This window comes from Microtus pennsylvanicus, chromosome 14 (assembly GCF_037038515.1).
Source record: "Microtus pennsylvanicus isolate mMicPen1 chromosome 14, mMicPen1.hap1, whole genome shotgun sequence".
Classification (NCBI taxonomy): Eukaryota; Metazoa; Chordata; class Mammalia; order Rodentia; family Cricetidae; genus Microtus; species Microtus pennsylvanicus.
This window is the reverse complement of record NC_134592.1, coordinates 2,569,424-2,585,024: the sequence shown is the minus strand read 5'-3', so window position 1 is coordinate 2,585,024 and position 15,601 is coordinate 2,569,424. Positions and strand designations below refer to the sequence as shown.

Sequence of the window (15,601 nt, the reverse complement as noted above, 5' to 3'; positions counted from 1 at the left end):
GTTGCTCGGGGAGTTTGCTTCTAATTTTTCACCTCTTTCTGGGCCTCATAGTGCACCTCACATCCCTGTCCACAAAAGGCTACCCCAAAAGGGCCAGAAGAAAGCTTACTTGAGAGCTTTACCCTCATGGTTCTAAGCGCTCCCCCTCTTTGGAGCCTCTGTGGGTGGTCCCGAGGCTCTAAGATGCTGCAGGTTTTTACAGATTAGAGAGCAGCCACAAATCAAGTGCGGCTGAACAGAGCTTTGAACATGACCTGTCTGTAGGGGGGCGCATCTTATCCAGGCTCTGCATCTGCCCTTCAATTCCCACTTTGCTGGTTCCACTGTGGGGGAGGAGGGATTCAGACTTCTGTCAGAAGTACCTAAGTCCAGTAACACTGCAGTGGAAGTTGAAAAAAAGAAAGAAAAAGCCTTCTGCTATTGGGCTGCCTGACACTAAATTATCTACTCAGTGCATGGGCCTCTGCCCTCTGCCAGGCCTCTCTGCTTGGACGCTTGCAGCCACAGCTGATTGATTTCTGTTCGCCACTAGCAGTCACAGTGCTTTGGAGGCAAAAGGAAACGTGACATATTCCCATTTCTGGTTCAAGGGGAAACAGTTTTTTTCTATATTGTCATTTTTTTTCTCCTTAATTTGAGTCTTATTGCAGGAGGACACATAGCACATTCTAGAACACACCCTTCACATTTCCCCCTTCCAATAACTCAGACCCTGTCATTACTTGCCTTGATAAGAATATTTTGCTGGCAACTTGAATGTGCCTTGAAAAGTTGTGTAGTTGTTTCACTGAATTAAAAATAAATAGATCTTGGAGCCCGTACTATGAATTGGAACCAGCCCTCTGGTTGAGATATGGTTTGGTCAACAATACCTTAAATATCTCACTGTTGGTGCTCATAACTGCTGGTCTAAACTTGTACAGTGGAGTTATTTTTTTAAAAACACTCTGATTTAGAAAAATAGAGCATCTTGAGCTCCTTGGAGTATTTGCCATAATTTATATACAGAGTAGCTAGGACTTTCAGGATGCCGTGTTTCGATATAATAATGTTACATTTCAGTGTGATGAGCAGATTATAAGAAGTTTTGAGCACACAGCACAAAACTGGGAGCTTCTGCACCGGAGTCCTGTCACCAGAGTCACACACAGGGACATAACAGGAGGGAAGAGAGAGGGCCTGAGGGGGTGAGGCCAGAGGTGCAGCCCTGGCTCCTGGTGCCTGCGACCCCAGCCTGGAGTTGACACTTGCAAGGGGAAAAGGAACACGCACTGTGAATGTGCAAGCTGTGTTGGAAAAGATGGGTTACCAAGCTGCCCTGAAAGAACAACACTCATTGCATTAGATATATAAAATCTCCCTCTCTATGTCCCAATTATTTAGGCGTGTGGACCTTGGGGTGGGACTTGTTTGTGGTTGGACGATAGAAATTATTTAGGTGTGTGGACTTCAGGGTGGGACTTGTTTGTGGTTGGACGATAGAATCTTGGCATGTCGCTATAACTTTCATCTCTTTTTATTTCAGAAAAGTAAACAAGTGCTACAGAGGCCGCTCTTGTCCAATAATTGTTCATTGCAGGCAAGTATAACTTTTACCGTGGATTAAGTTTTGCTCTTTCAAAACATAACAGATACAACTACAGTGCGGGCTGAGCTTTCTGACTGCCTGGTGAATGTGTATAGCTGTCTCTCTAAGGGAAGCCACAGGTATAAACTTAATTTGCCGTTCAGTTTGGCTAGAGGAAGCTGTGGGTCTTTGCCACTACACATACTAGATAGTGCTATGGTCTGTCTCCTATTTCTAATGCCCACATACAACTGACTTATTTTTTTCTTAAACTCTCATGGTGCCACAAAACCTTGAGGACCCATGTTCAAGCATGTGCTTATCCCAATCATAAAGTGTCTTGGGACACATTGGGAAGAGTTTGTAAAGACAGGGATTAGCTGCCATCGCTGCTCTGCTTTCAGTGGCTGAGACATTTGAAAAACTTTAGGGATATTTCAGAAGAGTGTTTAAAGCAGCCAGCATTCTGTATTCAGTCCAGTGGTCCTGTCTCTATTAGATTCCGTATTCAACTGTCTGTTGTCACACCCCACCTTTCTAGAACTCACAATAAACATGCCTCTCTACCTGGAAAGAAAAGAAGATCTGACCCTAAAGATCAAGCATCAAATGTGTGTGTGTGTGTGTGTGTGTGTCCTTTGCTCTCCCTCCCTCTAACTCTGTTTCCCTTCCTCTCCCAGCCCCTCTTGAGAATGAGGAAGGGCTTGGCTGTTGGCTTTGCTGAGCCTGCTCACCAGGATAGGCAGCCTTTCACTCTCTCTCCTTCTGTTGACAGTGACGGCGCGGGCAGGAGTGGAACCTACGTCCTGATTGACATGGTTCTCAATAAGATGGCCAAAGGTGAGAGACGGGATGGTGTTGCTATGGCAACACAGGGGAGCACTATTCACAGGAGGCCTTGGAAAAAATTAGCCCATTGTTGTCCCTTTCCTGAGTCCAGTCGGGTTGAAGCTGTCTGCAGCAAGCGTGAGATTGGTCAAGTTCGTCCTTTATTTTTGGTGGAATGAGCACACATAGTGGGCCGACAATAAGGGTCTGTCCCATGCAGCTTGATGCTGGTGTGAGGGGCGACAGAGGACAGCCTTGAACCTTCAAATCCTGCCGCAGGTCAGAACGGCCTTGGAGTGCTTTGTGTAACCTTCTATTGCTGTTAACTGTTCTTGTAAGATGTGATTCAGTTTCCTGACTCCTTCACCTAAAAAAAACTGGTTCTAACACCATCAGCATGCAGATGTGGTTTGGAGGTGTGTGTGTGTGTACACACACATTCCTCACACAAGTGAAATAAGCACTCTGCTTCTGAGCTACGCCCTTCTTTTAAGACTTCACATGGGCTGTGGGCCTGACAGGTATGGCCCTCAGGCATTCCTGTGTTATGTTTGAAGCTGTAGAACCTGCTACATTGGCCCAGATAAGATTTTCTGTATCTATAATGACCAAGCACTTGTCCTTGGTCTGTGTAGGAAAAGAAGCCAGGGATAAAACTAAAAAGAGTTCAGTCATCCCTGAGGATCTGCACCCATAGAACCAGATAGAGCTGCTGAAGAGGCCCAGCATCTGCCTGCCTGCCCCCATCTTGCGCCTCCTGACTGACTCATTCCATGGATCCCAGGAAGCTCAGAGGGTGGCACTGTCCAGTCTCCCTCCGCTGTGAACAAGGTGCTCTGTCTGAATTAATGGGCAAACCACATGACACTGGAGTCTGGTGCCTGCCACACAGCATGCTCCGCCCTTTGCCACCACAACAGACCCTGACGGTAGCGCTGGGTTCCTGTGCGTTCCACAAGCGTGCTAGCATTCCTGACTCTGCTTTCCCCTGGCAAGAAGAAAGGGGAAGAGAGAAAGACAGGACAGAGAGGCAGAGAGCAGAGAGAGCAGAGAGAGAGGAAGGAAGGGGGAAGAGGGGGGAAAGGGGGAAGGAATGAGAGAGAAAGAGAATGAAGGAAGGGCAGAAGGGTAGAGGTAAAAGAAGAGGGAGAGACTGGTTGTCCTTGTGCCCCAACAGATACGACGTGATAAAGCGGTGGTTTCCACAGAGGCCTGAAGCGCCAGCCCAGTGACCTGAACTTGTATCCAGGGACTTTTGGGCTGGAGCCAAGCACTGCAGCCACTTTAAGGTTCCAAGAGTTTTGTGATAGCTCTGGGGCGATGGCTCTATTCTCTGAGTTGCCAGCACCAGCACCAGCCGCCCAGCCGCCCTGCTGAGCGAGAACCCTAGCAGGGTGCACATGTTCTGATGCTGCTTTCAGTGGTGCTGTCTGCGGGGGCAGAGCACAGCCCTAATGCTTTTCTTAAAGCCTTCTTACCCATTCATGCTGCTCTGACTGATTTTAAACGTCTTTTTCTCAGCAAATACGCAGTTACGGGTACCAGTAGCAATCAACGGACCTCATACTTCTTCCCTGATTGCCCATCCTCTACTTGCTCTCGTGAACATAATATTTTCCCGTTGTTACACCAGATTTCCTCAGAGCGATAGATTATTTTAACTAGATTTTTTTCCATAACTGTTTTTGCAAACAGTGTGCTATAAAAAGGCTCCTTGGCAAACATGTATTTCATGTGAAAAGATGCCAAACAGAGCGGGGTGAATGCTACAGGCACCAGCCAGAGTTGGGCCCTAGTAGAGGCCACCGGGTTGGTGTGATCTGGCATGAATCTTTAGTGACTCTTAGCCAGTCAGTCGGTTGGGCCCAGGGGGTGGGCTAACTGCCGCCCACTGGCCCAGGCTTGCCATTCGCTAGTTCCACTCTGCCGTGTAATGTCAGATTCCATTTAAAGTGTGGGCTTGGTGCTCACAATACAAGCCCAGCCATGTGGAACTGGTCAGAGCCAGCAGGCTCCCTGCTCTCTGGGATCTATCACCCTCTTTCCAGTCCTGACCTGCTCCTCTTCCCCAGGGGGCTGCAGTGTGAAATCCGCTGACCTGGGGCCTGGTGGGGCCTCACAGATCAAAGGGCAGGCGGCCCTCACAGACTGAGGTGAGCCTTTCCCAGGCCACCACCCCAAGAGGCCGCTGGGGTTTTGTCCTGGGCGGCTGGGGTGCCTTTGTCTGGCCTGAGAAGCTGGGGGCCCATGTTGCCGACCCAGTGTTCATCAAATGATCAGAAGCCCAAAGACCTGGACATGCACCCTTTCTTCCCAGTTCCCTTTCTTAAGAGAAATGAATTGCAGGAGCAGCAAAGAAAGCCTTTGCAAAGCTGGTTTGTGCAGCCACGCCGTCCTCAGAGTCCTCCGCCCTGTGCGCCCGCCCAGCTGCACCCGGCAGCAGCTCTCATTCACAGTCTGTCAGGGATTAAGCCCCCCAGGCCTAACACAGGGGCTGGAAGAATGGAGTTGGAATAATTTAAGTTCTTTCTGTGCTGTCTGGGTTGTTAGCAAGTAGACAATGATGCACTTGGAAATCAAAGTAAATGGACCCCGCTCTGGAAAGGCCGGGCTGCGCATAAGTGGTAGGGTTTGGAGATGGCATTTGTATGGTGTTACAGCGAATGTGTCTCCTGCTCTGAAGAGATAGATGCATGACCCCTCCTCCTGAAGGCTTAGATTCTCACCTGGCCAGGCATGCATTTCCAGCCCTGCTGCTGTCCAAGCTTGTGCTTTCTAAGTTTCATCCTTAGCATTCACTTGCCAGGGCTTCTTCCTATTTCCTTTACGGTGTTTGCTGGTATGGTGAGGGGCCAAAGCTTCCGGCCGAGTCTCCACAGCTGCAGGAGCCATAGACCTATAGCGTTCAGGATGACTCAGGCAGGGCCAGCACAGAACCACCACGTGACTGCATGGTTTCGGCAACATTGCTAGCGAGAGTCTGGGAGAGGCAAGGGTCTCTTGGCCTCCAGATGAGGCACGCATCTGGCTTGAATAGAGGCAAGCATCTAGGTCTGCCTGTGCTATGGCCCCAGTACATGCATAGAGCAGGACAGGTGCTTCTGGTTGGTCAGCTACAGGCTGGGACCTGTACAGTGTGAGTCTCTGACTCCCATCCCCTCTCCGGCATGTATTAGAATAGACTCAGGCTAGTTCTCACTTCGGTCAGAGTGGGAAATACTAGGTGCGTAGCCCCAGACTCCTCACCAGCCCAATCCTCCAGCTACCACCGTTGTCCCTGCGATGCTCTCTCATAAAATGTGCAGTCTGTGACTAGTCTAGGGAAGCCTGGAGTGCTCATCCTCCTGCATCTGGCCGACTTCCTCAAGTTCACCCAGTTGTCACCTAGGTGGTCTTTACAGAACTGACCATAATCAGTTATAAAGAGGTTACAGTTACTAAGTTTGCTCCTTTGGTCCCTTTGCAGCTGTGGGCTGCTCCCTGGATGCACAAGATCCATTGGAATCCGTGATTTGGAACTTGTTTTGAGTATACATATAGGGATAGGATGGCTGGGTCAGGTGTCCGATCTGTTTCACGATGACTATCCTGCATTCCATAGTGTTGCACAGGGTTCATTTGCCCATGTGTGCTGAACACAACTGCTTTGCTGGCCTCTATTTTTTAAAGATATATATGGTGTGTGTGTGTGGGTGTGTGTGTGTGTGTGTGCTGAGCAAATTCTCCCTCACTCCCCGCTCTCTCCTGTCCCTCCCCCTCCCACTAGTCTCTACGGTTCCCCTAGACGCTTCACTTTTACCTCCATGTGATGCATGTTCGATTTCATATGTGTGTAAACCAGGGAGCCACCGTGAGACAACACAAAGGCATCTTTCTGAGCCTGGCTTCATTCACTTAGGACCATCTCCAGTTACATCCCTTTTCCCGCAAACAACAAAACTTCATTCTTCATTAAGGCTCAAAAAGCGCCATTGTGAATGTCGCCCTGTCTTTGTCCATTCCTCTGTTGGTCGACACCTGAGTTGGTCCTGTAGCTGAGCTGCTCTGGATTCTGCTGCAGTAAACACTGATGTGCATGCTGACCTGGAGCCCTTGCATAAGTTCTGAAGGGTGCTAAACCTTATCATATGGAAGACCTATTGTTAATATTTAGTTTGTTTGTTTTAGAAACCTCGATGCTGAGTCCCCAGGGACCGAATGGTTTGTATTCTCATTTGTAGTGCATATGGGTTCCCCTGTGCCCAGCTGCTTGCCAGCATTTGAAGTTACTTATTTTCTTAATGACTGCCATTCTGTCTGTTATTTTTCTATTTGGGGTGTTAGCCCTCTTGGTGTGTATGAAACTATCTGATTGTGGTTTTGGCCTGTATTTCCTTCCTAACTAGTGGCATTCAGCATCTCACAGGCTTGCTTCCCACCCACATATCATCTCAGGGGACATGGTGGTTCATCCCTGTGCCCGTCTGTGAGGTGGAGCTGTTTGTGTTCTTGAAGGGGTTCTTTCTAGATTCTGAATATTGATCGGTATCAGACGTGGGACTGGCACTTATTGCTTCACTCTTGGTTGTTTGTCTGTTTTTCCCTCACTGTCTTGGTTGTATTCTTTGTTGTACAGAAGTATTCAACGTTGTCTGAGTTATCTTTTTAAATGGCCCCCCAAAACTCTTTTCTTCTGTTGCTGTGTGTTTAACATCAGATCCAAGGCCACAGAGAGTCCTCATTTTCCTATAAGAGAAGCTAACTTCCAGCACCTGGCCTGTGCAGATGGAGGCCTGCCTTGGGAGCTAAGAGTAATCACAGCCTAAAGAAGTCCCTTAAGTCCAGTGAGCAGCACAAGCTTATACAATACAACACTGTCTCCTGTAGGCAGGGACAAAACATGTTCCCCAAGTAATAACGTATGGTTGGTTCCTTGCTCATCTTTAAAGATGGCACCCCTCCAGAGCTACACTCTTCAGTAAGTAGCCACATGTACCCACGGGAGCCCCTCCTCTCACCAGGCCCAGGTCCTGCCTCTGTGGCAGCTGCTGGGCTAGCCTCCTTGCCTCATTCTACCCCTCCAGATGTCCCTCCACAGGGTATAGTGTAGTGTCAGACAGAAGACCTTATCTGCCCATCTGGGAGGCCTTCTCAGTCACTGCCTCCAACTCTGGGACCTCCCTGGCTCCTTCAGTGCCACAGAACTTTAAGATTTATTTTTATTTTTGTGTGCATGAGTATTTTACCTGCATGTATGTAAGAGCACCCTGTGCATGCCTGATATGCATGGAGTCCAGAAGAGGGCATCGCTCCCCTAAATGGGAGTTGCAGGTAGTTGGGAGTCACTATGTGTATGCTGGGAATCAAAGACAGGGCCTTTGCAAGAGCAGCAAGTGCTCGTCACCACCAAGGCAGCTCTCCAGCCACACGCAGGACCTTTTCATGTGTCCTGGGCATAAGCATAACCTCCCTTTCCATCCTTTATGGAGCTCACTGACACTCATGATCATTGGGTTATAATCACAGTGACATTCACGTTTTCAAATACGCAAGCTTCAAGCATGGAGGTGCCATGCCAATGAGTCCAGAGGGAAGGCGTTCCCAGTGTCACTGTGTCAGTCTGACACTGAGCACGTATGACCAACACAGCTTCCCCACGCAGTGTTTGCTCACTACAGTTTCCAGTTTCCAGGAGATGGGAAGTGCTGAGAAGAACTGTCATAGAGCTCAGGGAAGACCTCCAGACCATTTTTCACAGATCTGTAGGGGATCTGCAGTAGTCCATGACTACTGTATTGTAAGTTGGCAGTGGGTCTTGAGAACTTTTGTGACTCTCTCAAAGGCCTCCAACTAGCCAAGGTCAGCTGCAGAGACCTGCTCTTCCTGAAAAGCTGCCAGAGCCCACCAGGGCAGAGCTGTAGAAGTTGGCCCTTGATGTGTGCCAGGGAGAGAAGGAGGCCGGGGGGGGGGGGACTGCCTTGAGCTCTAATGAGCCAACTGAGAAGAAGGAGTGAGGTCAAGAGTGACTGGGAACAAATCTGTTTCACTCTCGCAGCCTGGAATCAGACTATGTGGGGGTTCACAGAGCTAGGACTGCTGACAGTGGGCACAGGAGGGCTAGAAGGATAACAGCTGGGGTAGAGGTGGGTAAGACTCACCAAAGGAGACTACGGGAGTAGCCGGTCAGCTGGCATAGCATCGGAGGGTTGACACAAAGGCCATGTGTCCCTGGCCAGCTCACATGTGAAGGAATCTGGTTTATACAGACAGATGGGGCAGGTTACGGGGAAGCAGGAATGATTCACGTGCCAGCAAGAAGAAAAAGGCATGGATGGTCACAGCCTGTCTTTAAAGTGGATACGGCTTGCCCCCCAGCTCCAAAGATTTCAGACCCAAAGATCAAGAAGAAGTCATGGACAAAGTAGGAGCCCTGCCTCTTCTCTGCAATGGTCATTCAGCTGTGCACTGTGTGGGCCAGGCCCTGTGTGGGTTCCCTGCTGCCCATGTGCTCTCTCAAGGTCTCCTCTGAGCTCCTAGATGCCAGAGGTGGTGACCAGCAATTGGGGGTGACATCACTACTACCTGGAACCCATACCTTGGAAGCTGGGAGCCAGACATGTTCCAGCCCAGGAACAAAAGGGAGTTCTAGTACATGGCTGTCCGTTGTGGGAACTTCTTCAGCCAATAGCCTTTAAGATGCCAGCCCACTGTGGGCCTGATCTCATGTACTATAAAAGCGTGCTCAGCCCTCTCTGCTGCTGGATTCGGTTCCAGTTCCCCGCACTTGCAGAGGACTACAGATGGGTACCCTTACTGTGAGTTTATCCCCAAATAAATAACCCTTTGTTCTACTCCACTCCAGGCTATTGTGGAAATCTTTGGTGTAACTACAGCTGTCCCCTCACAGCCCTTAGACAAAGGAAATGCTTATTTACTAGGAGGGGCTAAAGGTACCATGGCCACATTGTAGTCCTGCACAGGGATCTGCTGAGCAGCAGAAAATGGCGGTGCCTCTGCCTCACATGACAACCACCTAGCAGGGTTCCCTTCCGGAGGCCCAAACGCCTTCCTCCCAGCAGGTCTATTCCCTTTCAGCTGCTATTTAGTCCAAATCCGTGCTTTCTCCTCCCCATCCTATGATCCCAGTAGCCTCTGTCCTCTGAGCCCCAAGGACCCCGGGTGCCCATACTTCACACCAAGGTCCTCTTTCCCCACCAGGGTGCCATGTCTGCAGAGAGCAATTCTAGCCCTCCGTGTTTGATGATATGGTGTCCTTAATTCTTGGGCAGTGGCAACTGACCTGCAGTGTTGTCAGGAAAGGGCGACCCTAGGAATTCAGAGTGGCTGTCACTGAGGCTGCCATTAGTGTCGCCTCTGTCACTTTGTGATCTTCCCTTGAATTCCCTCCATGTCACAGAATCACTTGTGAGAATCCAGAGCAGTCAGGATCTGCACAGTACAGTCAGAGGCTCCAGGAGCAGAGGGAACACCGCTAGGCATTCTCCGTATTCCCCATGCCCCCTGTTCTGCAGCAGTGCAGGGTGGGAACGTCAACAGTTGCTCTCGGAGATCTAGATTTTATTAAACTTTATTGTAAAGATCTAGAAACATCTCAGTTGCTGCAGACCAATGACTTGGAATTTTTTCAAAAGGAAAAAGTGGTGTCCATTTATTCTGTTTTAATAGTTTCAGTTTTCAAATGAATACAGAGCAAATGCGTCTCCTTAGAGCCCCAGAAAATTTGCAAAATAGAGAATATAAGTTAACTAGGTCAGAGAGAAAAATTCTTTTGGCTTGTATTTTTTGGTAAGTTTTTATTTAGAATCAGTTATAAAATGTATAAAATGGGAACTGCCCATCCCAGAGGCCAGGAGAGAACAAGTGCAGTGGAGGGTGTAGAGCGGACATGCACAGGGGCATGCACGCATGTGTGCATGCGGAGGTGTATATGCAATGTGGGGTCATGAGCTGACTGACATGGGCATGCAGGGATGTAGGAGTAAATATGCAATGTGGAGGCATGGGCGGCCATACAAGGGGCATACATACACGCATGTAGTGTGTAGTTGGTATCAACAGGCAGCATGCCAGCCCAACTGCAGGAAAGGCAGACATTCTTAACACATCCACAGCATCCCTGGACCTTATCATTTTGAACCCAGCCCTGAGCTACTGAATGTGAAAGGGATATGCAGGGGTTCTGGTAATGTCCTGCACTAGATCCATGATAGGTCTGATGCTGCGGGCTGATTCAGCTCTGCCAACTGCAATCCTAATGCCGAGAGAACAGATCTAGATGGACCATATGAGGATCTCTGCTCACGTCCCAGGATGGAGATGATTTTAGCATCACAGTGTTCCTTCACTGCTTTAAAATGTATTTGGCTCTATACACACTGAGCAGGTTGTATTTAGAAATATATGTGTATTTACATATGCACATATACATGTGATTAAAAATAAGAAGTCATAAAGCTGAAAGAGAACAAAGGGGTATATAAGAAAATTGAGAGGGAGGAAAGGGAAGAGAGAAATATTTTAGCTATATCATAATATCAAAAATTATGAATTTACTTAATTAAGTCTGTTGCCTCAGTTTCTTCTAAGACTAGTATCAGAATTTTTAAGGATTATTTTTACTTTGTGGGTGTGATTGTTTGCCTGTGTACCACATGTTTGCAATGCCAGATCAGTCAGAATTCCTTGTGTAAGATCCCCTAGGATCTAGAATTACAGACAGTTGTTAGACGTCATAGCAGTCCTGGGAATCGAACTCAGGTCCTCTGGAAGAGCAGCCAGAGTTCTTAACCACTGAACCATCTCTCCAGCCCCCCGTGGAAGCATTTGACTCCTGCAGAAAGAGAGCCTTCCTATTCTGAATGCTTGATACATGATGTCTTTCTAGTTTCAAGGGGGAAAGAAAATACTGTATCCTAGCAGTGTGTAGAGCCTTGCGGGTAAAAACATCCACGGGAGAACCCACCCGTGCTTATTGAGTTTCTCTGTGAAGCACGCTGCTGGGGCATCTAAGGAATGACCCCAGGAGCCCACCTCACTGTGGTCACTTGGAATAAGACAAACTAATGACATTAGCTGAACCATATGGCTCTAGCTTCCAATAGCCAAACCCAAAGGGGATCAACGCAAATCTTATAAAGACACACCAGGGGCATTTTTGCTCAGTTTGCTTTAACTTCGAATTGATTCTTTCACTGTAAAAGATAGTTTTAATACTTTAATACTAATGTTCTTTTAATGTCTATTGTCTAGTGAGTGATATTTTTCTCTAAAGCTAAAAAAAGTCCTATGCTGTCTTAAAATGTACTTAGCTCATATGTAAACTTCTCAATCAATGGCTCCTCTGTGAATTAGGGAGTAAAGTAAGAGTGCTTGGTATTCTTGGAGTCTTGCCTTAGTGGCACCCCAGTGACCATTAGGGGACCAACCCATCACACGTGGCCTGTGCTAGGCATGCTTTCTCTTCTCCATCAGCAGGAATGATGATGGTCTTTCCCAGGGTAGAGTAGGAAGGACATCCAAGAAGGAAACCGCCTCTACATGCGGCTCAAGACAAAGGCCACCCAGAGCCCAGCCTGCTTCTACTCCTGTTAGAAATTCCTACGGTCAACAGTGTAAATAAAACTCCATTAGTTCCAACAAGATGACTTCGGTCTATATCTGGTGTCACACAGCCACAGGCTTTTGTACAAAAATTTCCTAGGCCTTCCTGGGGGCCCCATTGTGTTCCCCATCTTTCCCATCCAGGGCTAAAGATGATAGGTTCTCCCTGAGGACCCCACTGTGTCCCTGTCCATTGCTGTAGCTCAATGTCTCCTTCCATTTGGACTTTACTGCCATGCATTGGAATCTTCAAGTGTTCACTGCTGCTGAACTCGAGCACCATAGTCAAAGGTCTGCTCCCTCCCAGTGTCACCAGAAGCGTCTTGTTACTGTTTCCGTTTTGTAGGAAGAAGCTCCATTATAAACATACCAGAGTGAGAGCTTCCTAGTGGTGAGATTTTATATTGAGCAAGGCCTACATGTTGTGCAATGGTCCAGGATGCAGACTGGACCCTTCAGCTTCCTGTCCAACAGCTAGGTATGGTTGTGGATATGCTTGTCACAATGGAGTCCGACTGATACCCAGGCAGACTTGGCCTGCTCTGAACCCGTCCTGGCACGTGCCTATTTATTTCTCAAAGATTCTGAACATATCCGCATACTTCAAATAACTAGCTACTCTTAATTCTGGCGTTCAAGAAGACATCAGCCATCCATATCTGGGAGGTCCCTACATCCTAGCCAAATTCTGGAAGATGTTCCTCAAGCATCAGGCAGTGTTGAAGGTCTCTATCCTGCTTCATCACGTGACATCCCTTCAGGACCAGGGCTGCTAGAAAGGGTTGCTTCATTCTGCTTGTTTAAAAGTTCAGTTTCAGGGGAGCCATTTTTAACCCCATGACCCAGGTGAATCCCTTCATTACAGCACAGAAGGATCAAGAAGTGGGTGCTTCACGCTGAGCCTGAGCCTCCCAACTTCAAGGCTCCTGGGCCAAAAGCTGAGGTGTCACCCTGCGAGCTAAGCCATCCCGCTTCACCTGGAGCCAGGGAGAGTACAACTGGCCAGATTGAGTTCTCTGTAAGGTTCCATTGTAAAATGACAGCAGAATCTGCTGTGCCTTGTGAGTTACACAGGAGCACTGGCCCGCAGCCCCATGCTCACCCCCATCACAGACAAACAGGAGAACAAGGGGACAAGGTCAGTGACCTTGAATTGGAGCCCATGTAACCATGTCTATGATTCCACGGTCTTCCGTTGTTTCAGAAAGGTACCTCAAAGGCCATATTTTTAGTAGTCTTGACCATTCTGATGAGATTGTGTTCACTAGAGCTGGAGATCTTCCCGTGACGGCCTAGGTCATGGCCTGCCGTCTACACAGGAACACCACCGACAGCTCAGGTGCCAGGACAGCTGCAGATGCAGTGTGGAAGAGATGACCCTAGATGTTTCTAAGTCTCACTTCTAACTTGGTGGCTGAGGCACATGGGCAAGCTGCTAACTGCGGCAGGAGATGCTACGTGTTCTCCCAGTTATGACTCCAAGTCCTCAGCCTCCTGTACTCAGCAGGGTCCAGGTTCCATCATGTAGCCAATCACTCTGACTTTGGACAGGCTGCTGGCTCTCCCTGCCTTGTCCCTGAGGAAGGAGAGAGTTCTTGACCCACTTTGCCATGTTCTGCTAACAATGTGATCGCCTATGGCTGATCTGTGTGGGGCCTACCAGTGGTTCCTACTATGAGTAGGTGGACCTAGTGGGAGGCTGTACCTGCTCCGACTCCCACAGCATTCTGGGTTACTCATTCCAATGGACACTTCCTTCCCCATGCTCACCTGCAACAAGCTCTCAGACAGCTAGGTATGGTTGTAGCTCAGCAGCGGTCCTCCATGCCCATGAACCCTTTATACCTGAGGGATTTTTACACCATCCCAGGCATACAGACATATCAGAAAGGTATACAAACCAAACATTTCCCAGAAGTGAATCATAAAGAAATGTATTTTAAAACAATTCTTTGGTAACTGTGTAATTTTATCATTTGTTAAAGACTAAAGCAAATTTGCATGCTAGTGTTTATTTTTACATAAATTACTTTTGGCTGAATATTTGATACTGCAGGGCATGGAGCTTCTTCAGTGTTTCCAGAGTTGGTCAATATTTTGATTTTAAAATTGTCAAGGTCAAAAACATGGCTTCTCATAAATACACAGTAGAAAAGAACAGAAGTATGTTTAGAATCACATCAGGAATTGTTGGAAATACTATCCTAATTCCAAGCCAAAATTCCTTTGACAATTTTATTTGAAAGTCAAGTCAGCAACCCAAACAGAATCTTTTTAAAAAATTTAAACATTCTAGCATAACGTAATCCAAAGATATACTGATTTCCTCCATGCTGAGGATTGACATTAGGGAATATTTTTAAAATCTTTGCACTATTAAGTAAGAGCAGAGAACTTCGCATGTGGAGTGAAATCAGTGTAGTTCATGACACATAGCTGTCTCCAGTATGCGCCGAGGCATTTCGGGTGGGGCTCTCTGTTAGTTTTCTTCCAACATCCATGAGCACCAGGCACGCACAAGGTGCACACATACACGCAGGCAAAGCACTCATATACATAAGAGAATAAGCTCAGTAATAAAGGACAGCAAAATAGAAATAGAAGAGTATGCATTAAATCAATAAGGCTGAGATTCACACCTCAAAGTCTGCCTCAGGGCAGCCATCATCACCCAGATGGGTGCTGCTTACAAAAGGTGCAGTTCTCTGTGAGACTGCCTGGCTGAATGCAGCACGGGCACCTTCCTTTCTTTTCTTTAGATCTAGGGCTCTCATTTTTAGGAGGCAAGGAATTGTACATTTAAAAGCCAGTATAAGCCATGAAAGATCAGTCTAACCTTTCATATTTTAAAGAGAAAGTAATCCTAGGCAATCAAGATTGAAGTGTGTGTGCTCTTTCCTATGATTTAGTGTATCCTTTAAGGTCACACACACACACACACAAACACACACACAAAAGCTCTGGCTGCTGGTGAGTATCTATGCAGGCATCTTATAATAATTTTTCAGTCCAGCATTCTTGAATTAATGCTAATGAAAGCTGCCCTGGCCTTATTTTTCTATATGAACACTGGAATTGCAGCTGCCTGCCAAGCTGCTGAAGGATGAGTGTAATAATTTTCAATTGGCCTCTTCGCCCAAAGGGAGCCCGATAGCAGGAGATTGGCAGATGCAGTGTGGATTATCTTGTGCACTGAGCTCAGCCCAATTTGTGATTTGTTGCAGGTGCTAAAGAGATTGATATCGCAGCGACCCTGGAGCACTTGAGGGACCAGAGACCAGGCATGGTCCAGACAAAGGTACTGTCAATCAATCCTCGGGGACTTTAAATGTATTAAAGGTACCTCTCCACATGATTTTCCTGAGAGCAGAGACGGGGGTGAAGCTGAACCTACTAAGCCATACACAATGACTCTAGTCCAGGTGGGCATCATCCCAGCCAGCCCCCAGTAGGCGAAGGAACAGGGGCTGTTCCCAAGAGGTTCATCACTATTCCTGGAGCTGCACAAATGCTTTCAACATCTAAGGTTCAGTTATACCCAACTAGTTGAAACCCAGTGTATTACTCTCTCCCAGGTTTAGCAGAGGGGGAAGAACATTGCATGAC

At 47.7% G+C, this 15,601-nt stretch overlaps 1 protein-coding gene across 1 annotated transcript in view; it reads left to right on the top strand.

Moving 5' to 3' along the window:
* Ptprn2 (protein tyrosine phosphatase receptor type N2) overlaps positions 1-15,601 on the top strand; it is a 707,251-nt gene that overhangs the window by 683,764 nt on the left and 7,886 nt on the right. The window contains exons 20-22 of the mRNA XM_075948076.1: positions 1,526-1,579; positions 2,343-2,407; positions 15,220-15,293. Coding sequence (XP_075804191.1) covers positions 1,526-1,579; positions 2,343-2,407; positions 15,220-15,293 — 193 coding nt within the window. The remainder of the gene's footprint in view (positions 1-1,525; positions 1,580-2,342; positions 2,408-15,219; positions 15,294-15,601) is intronic.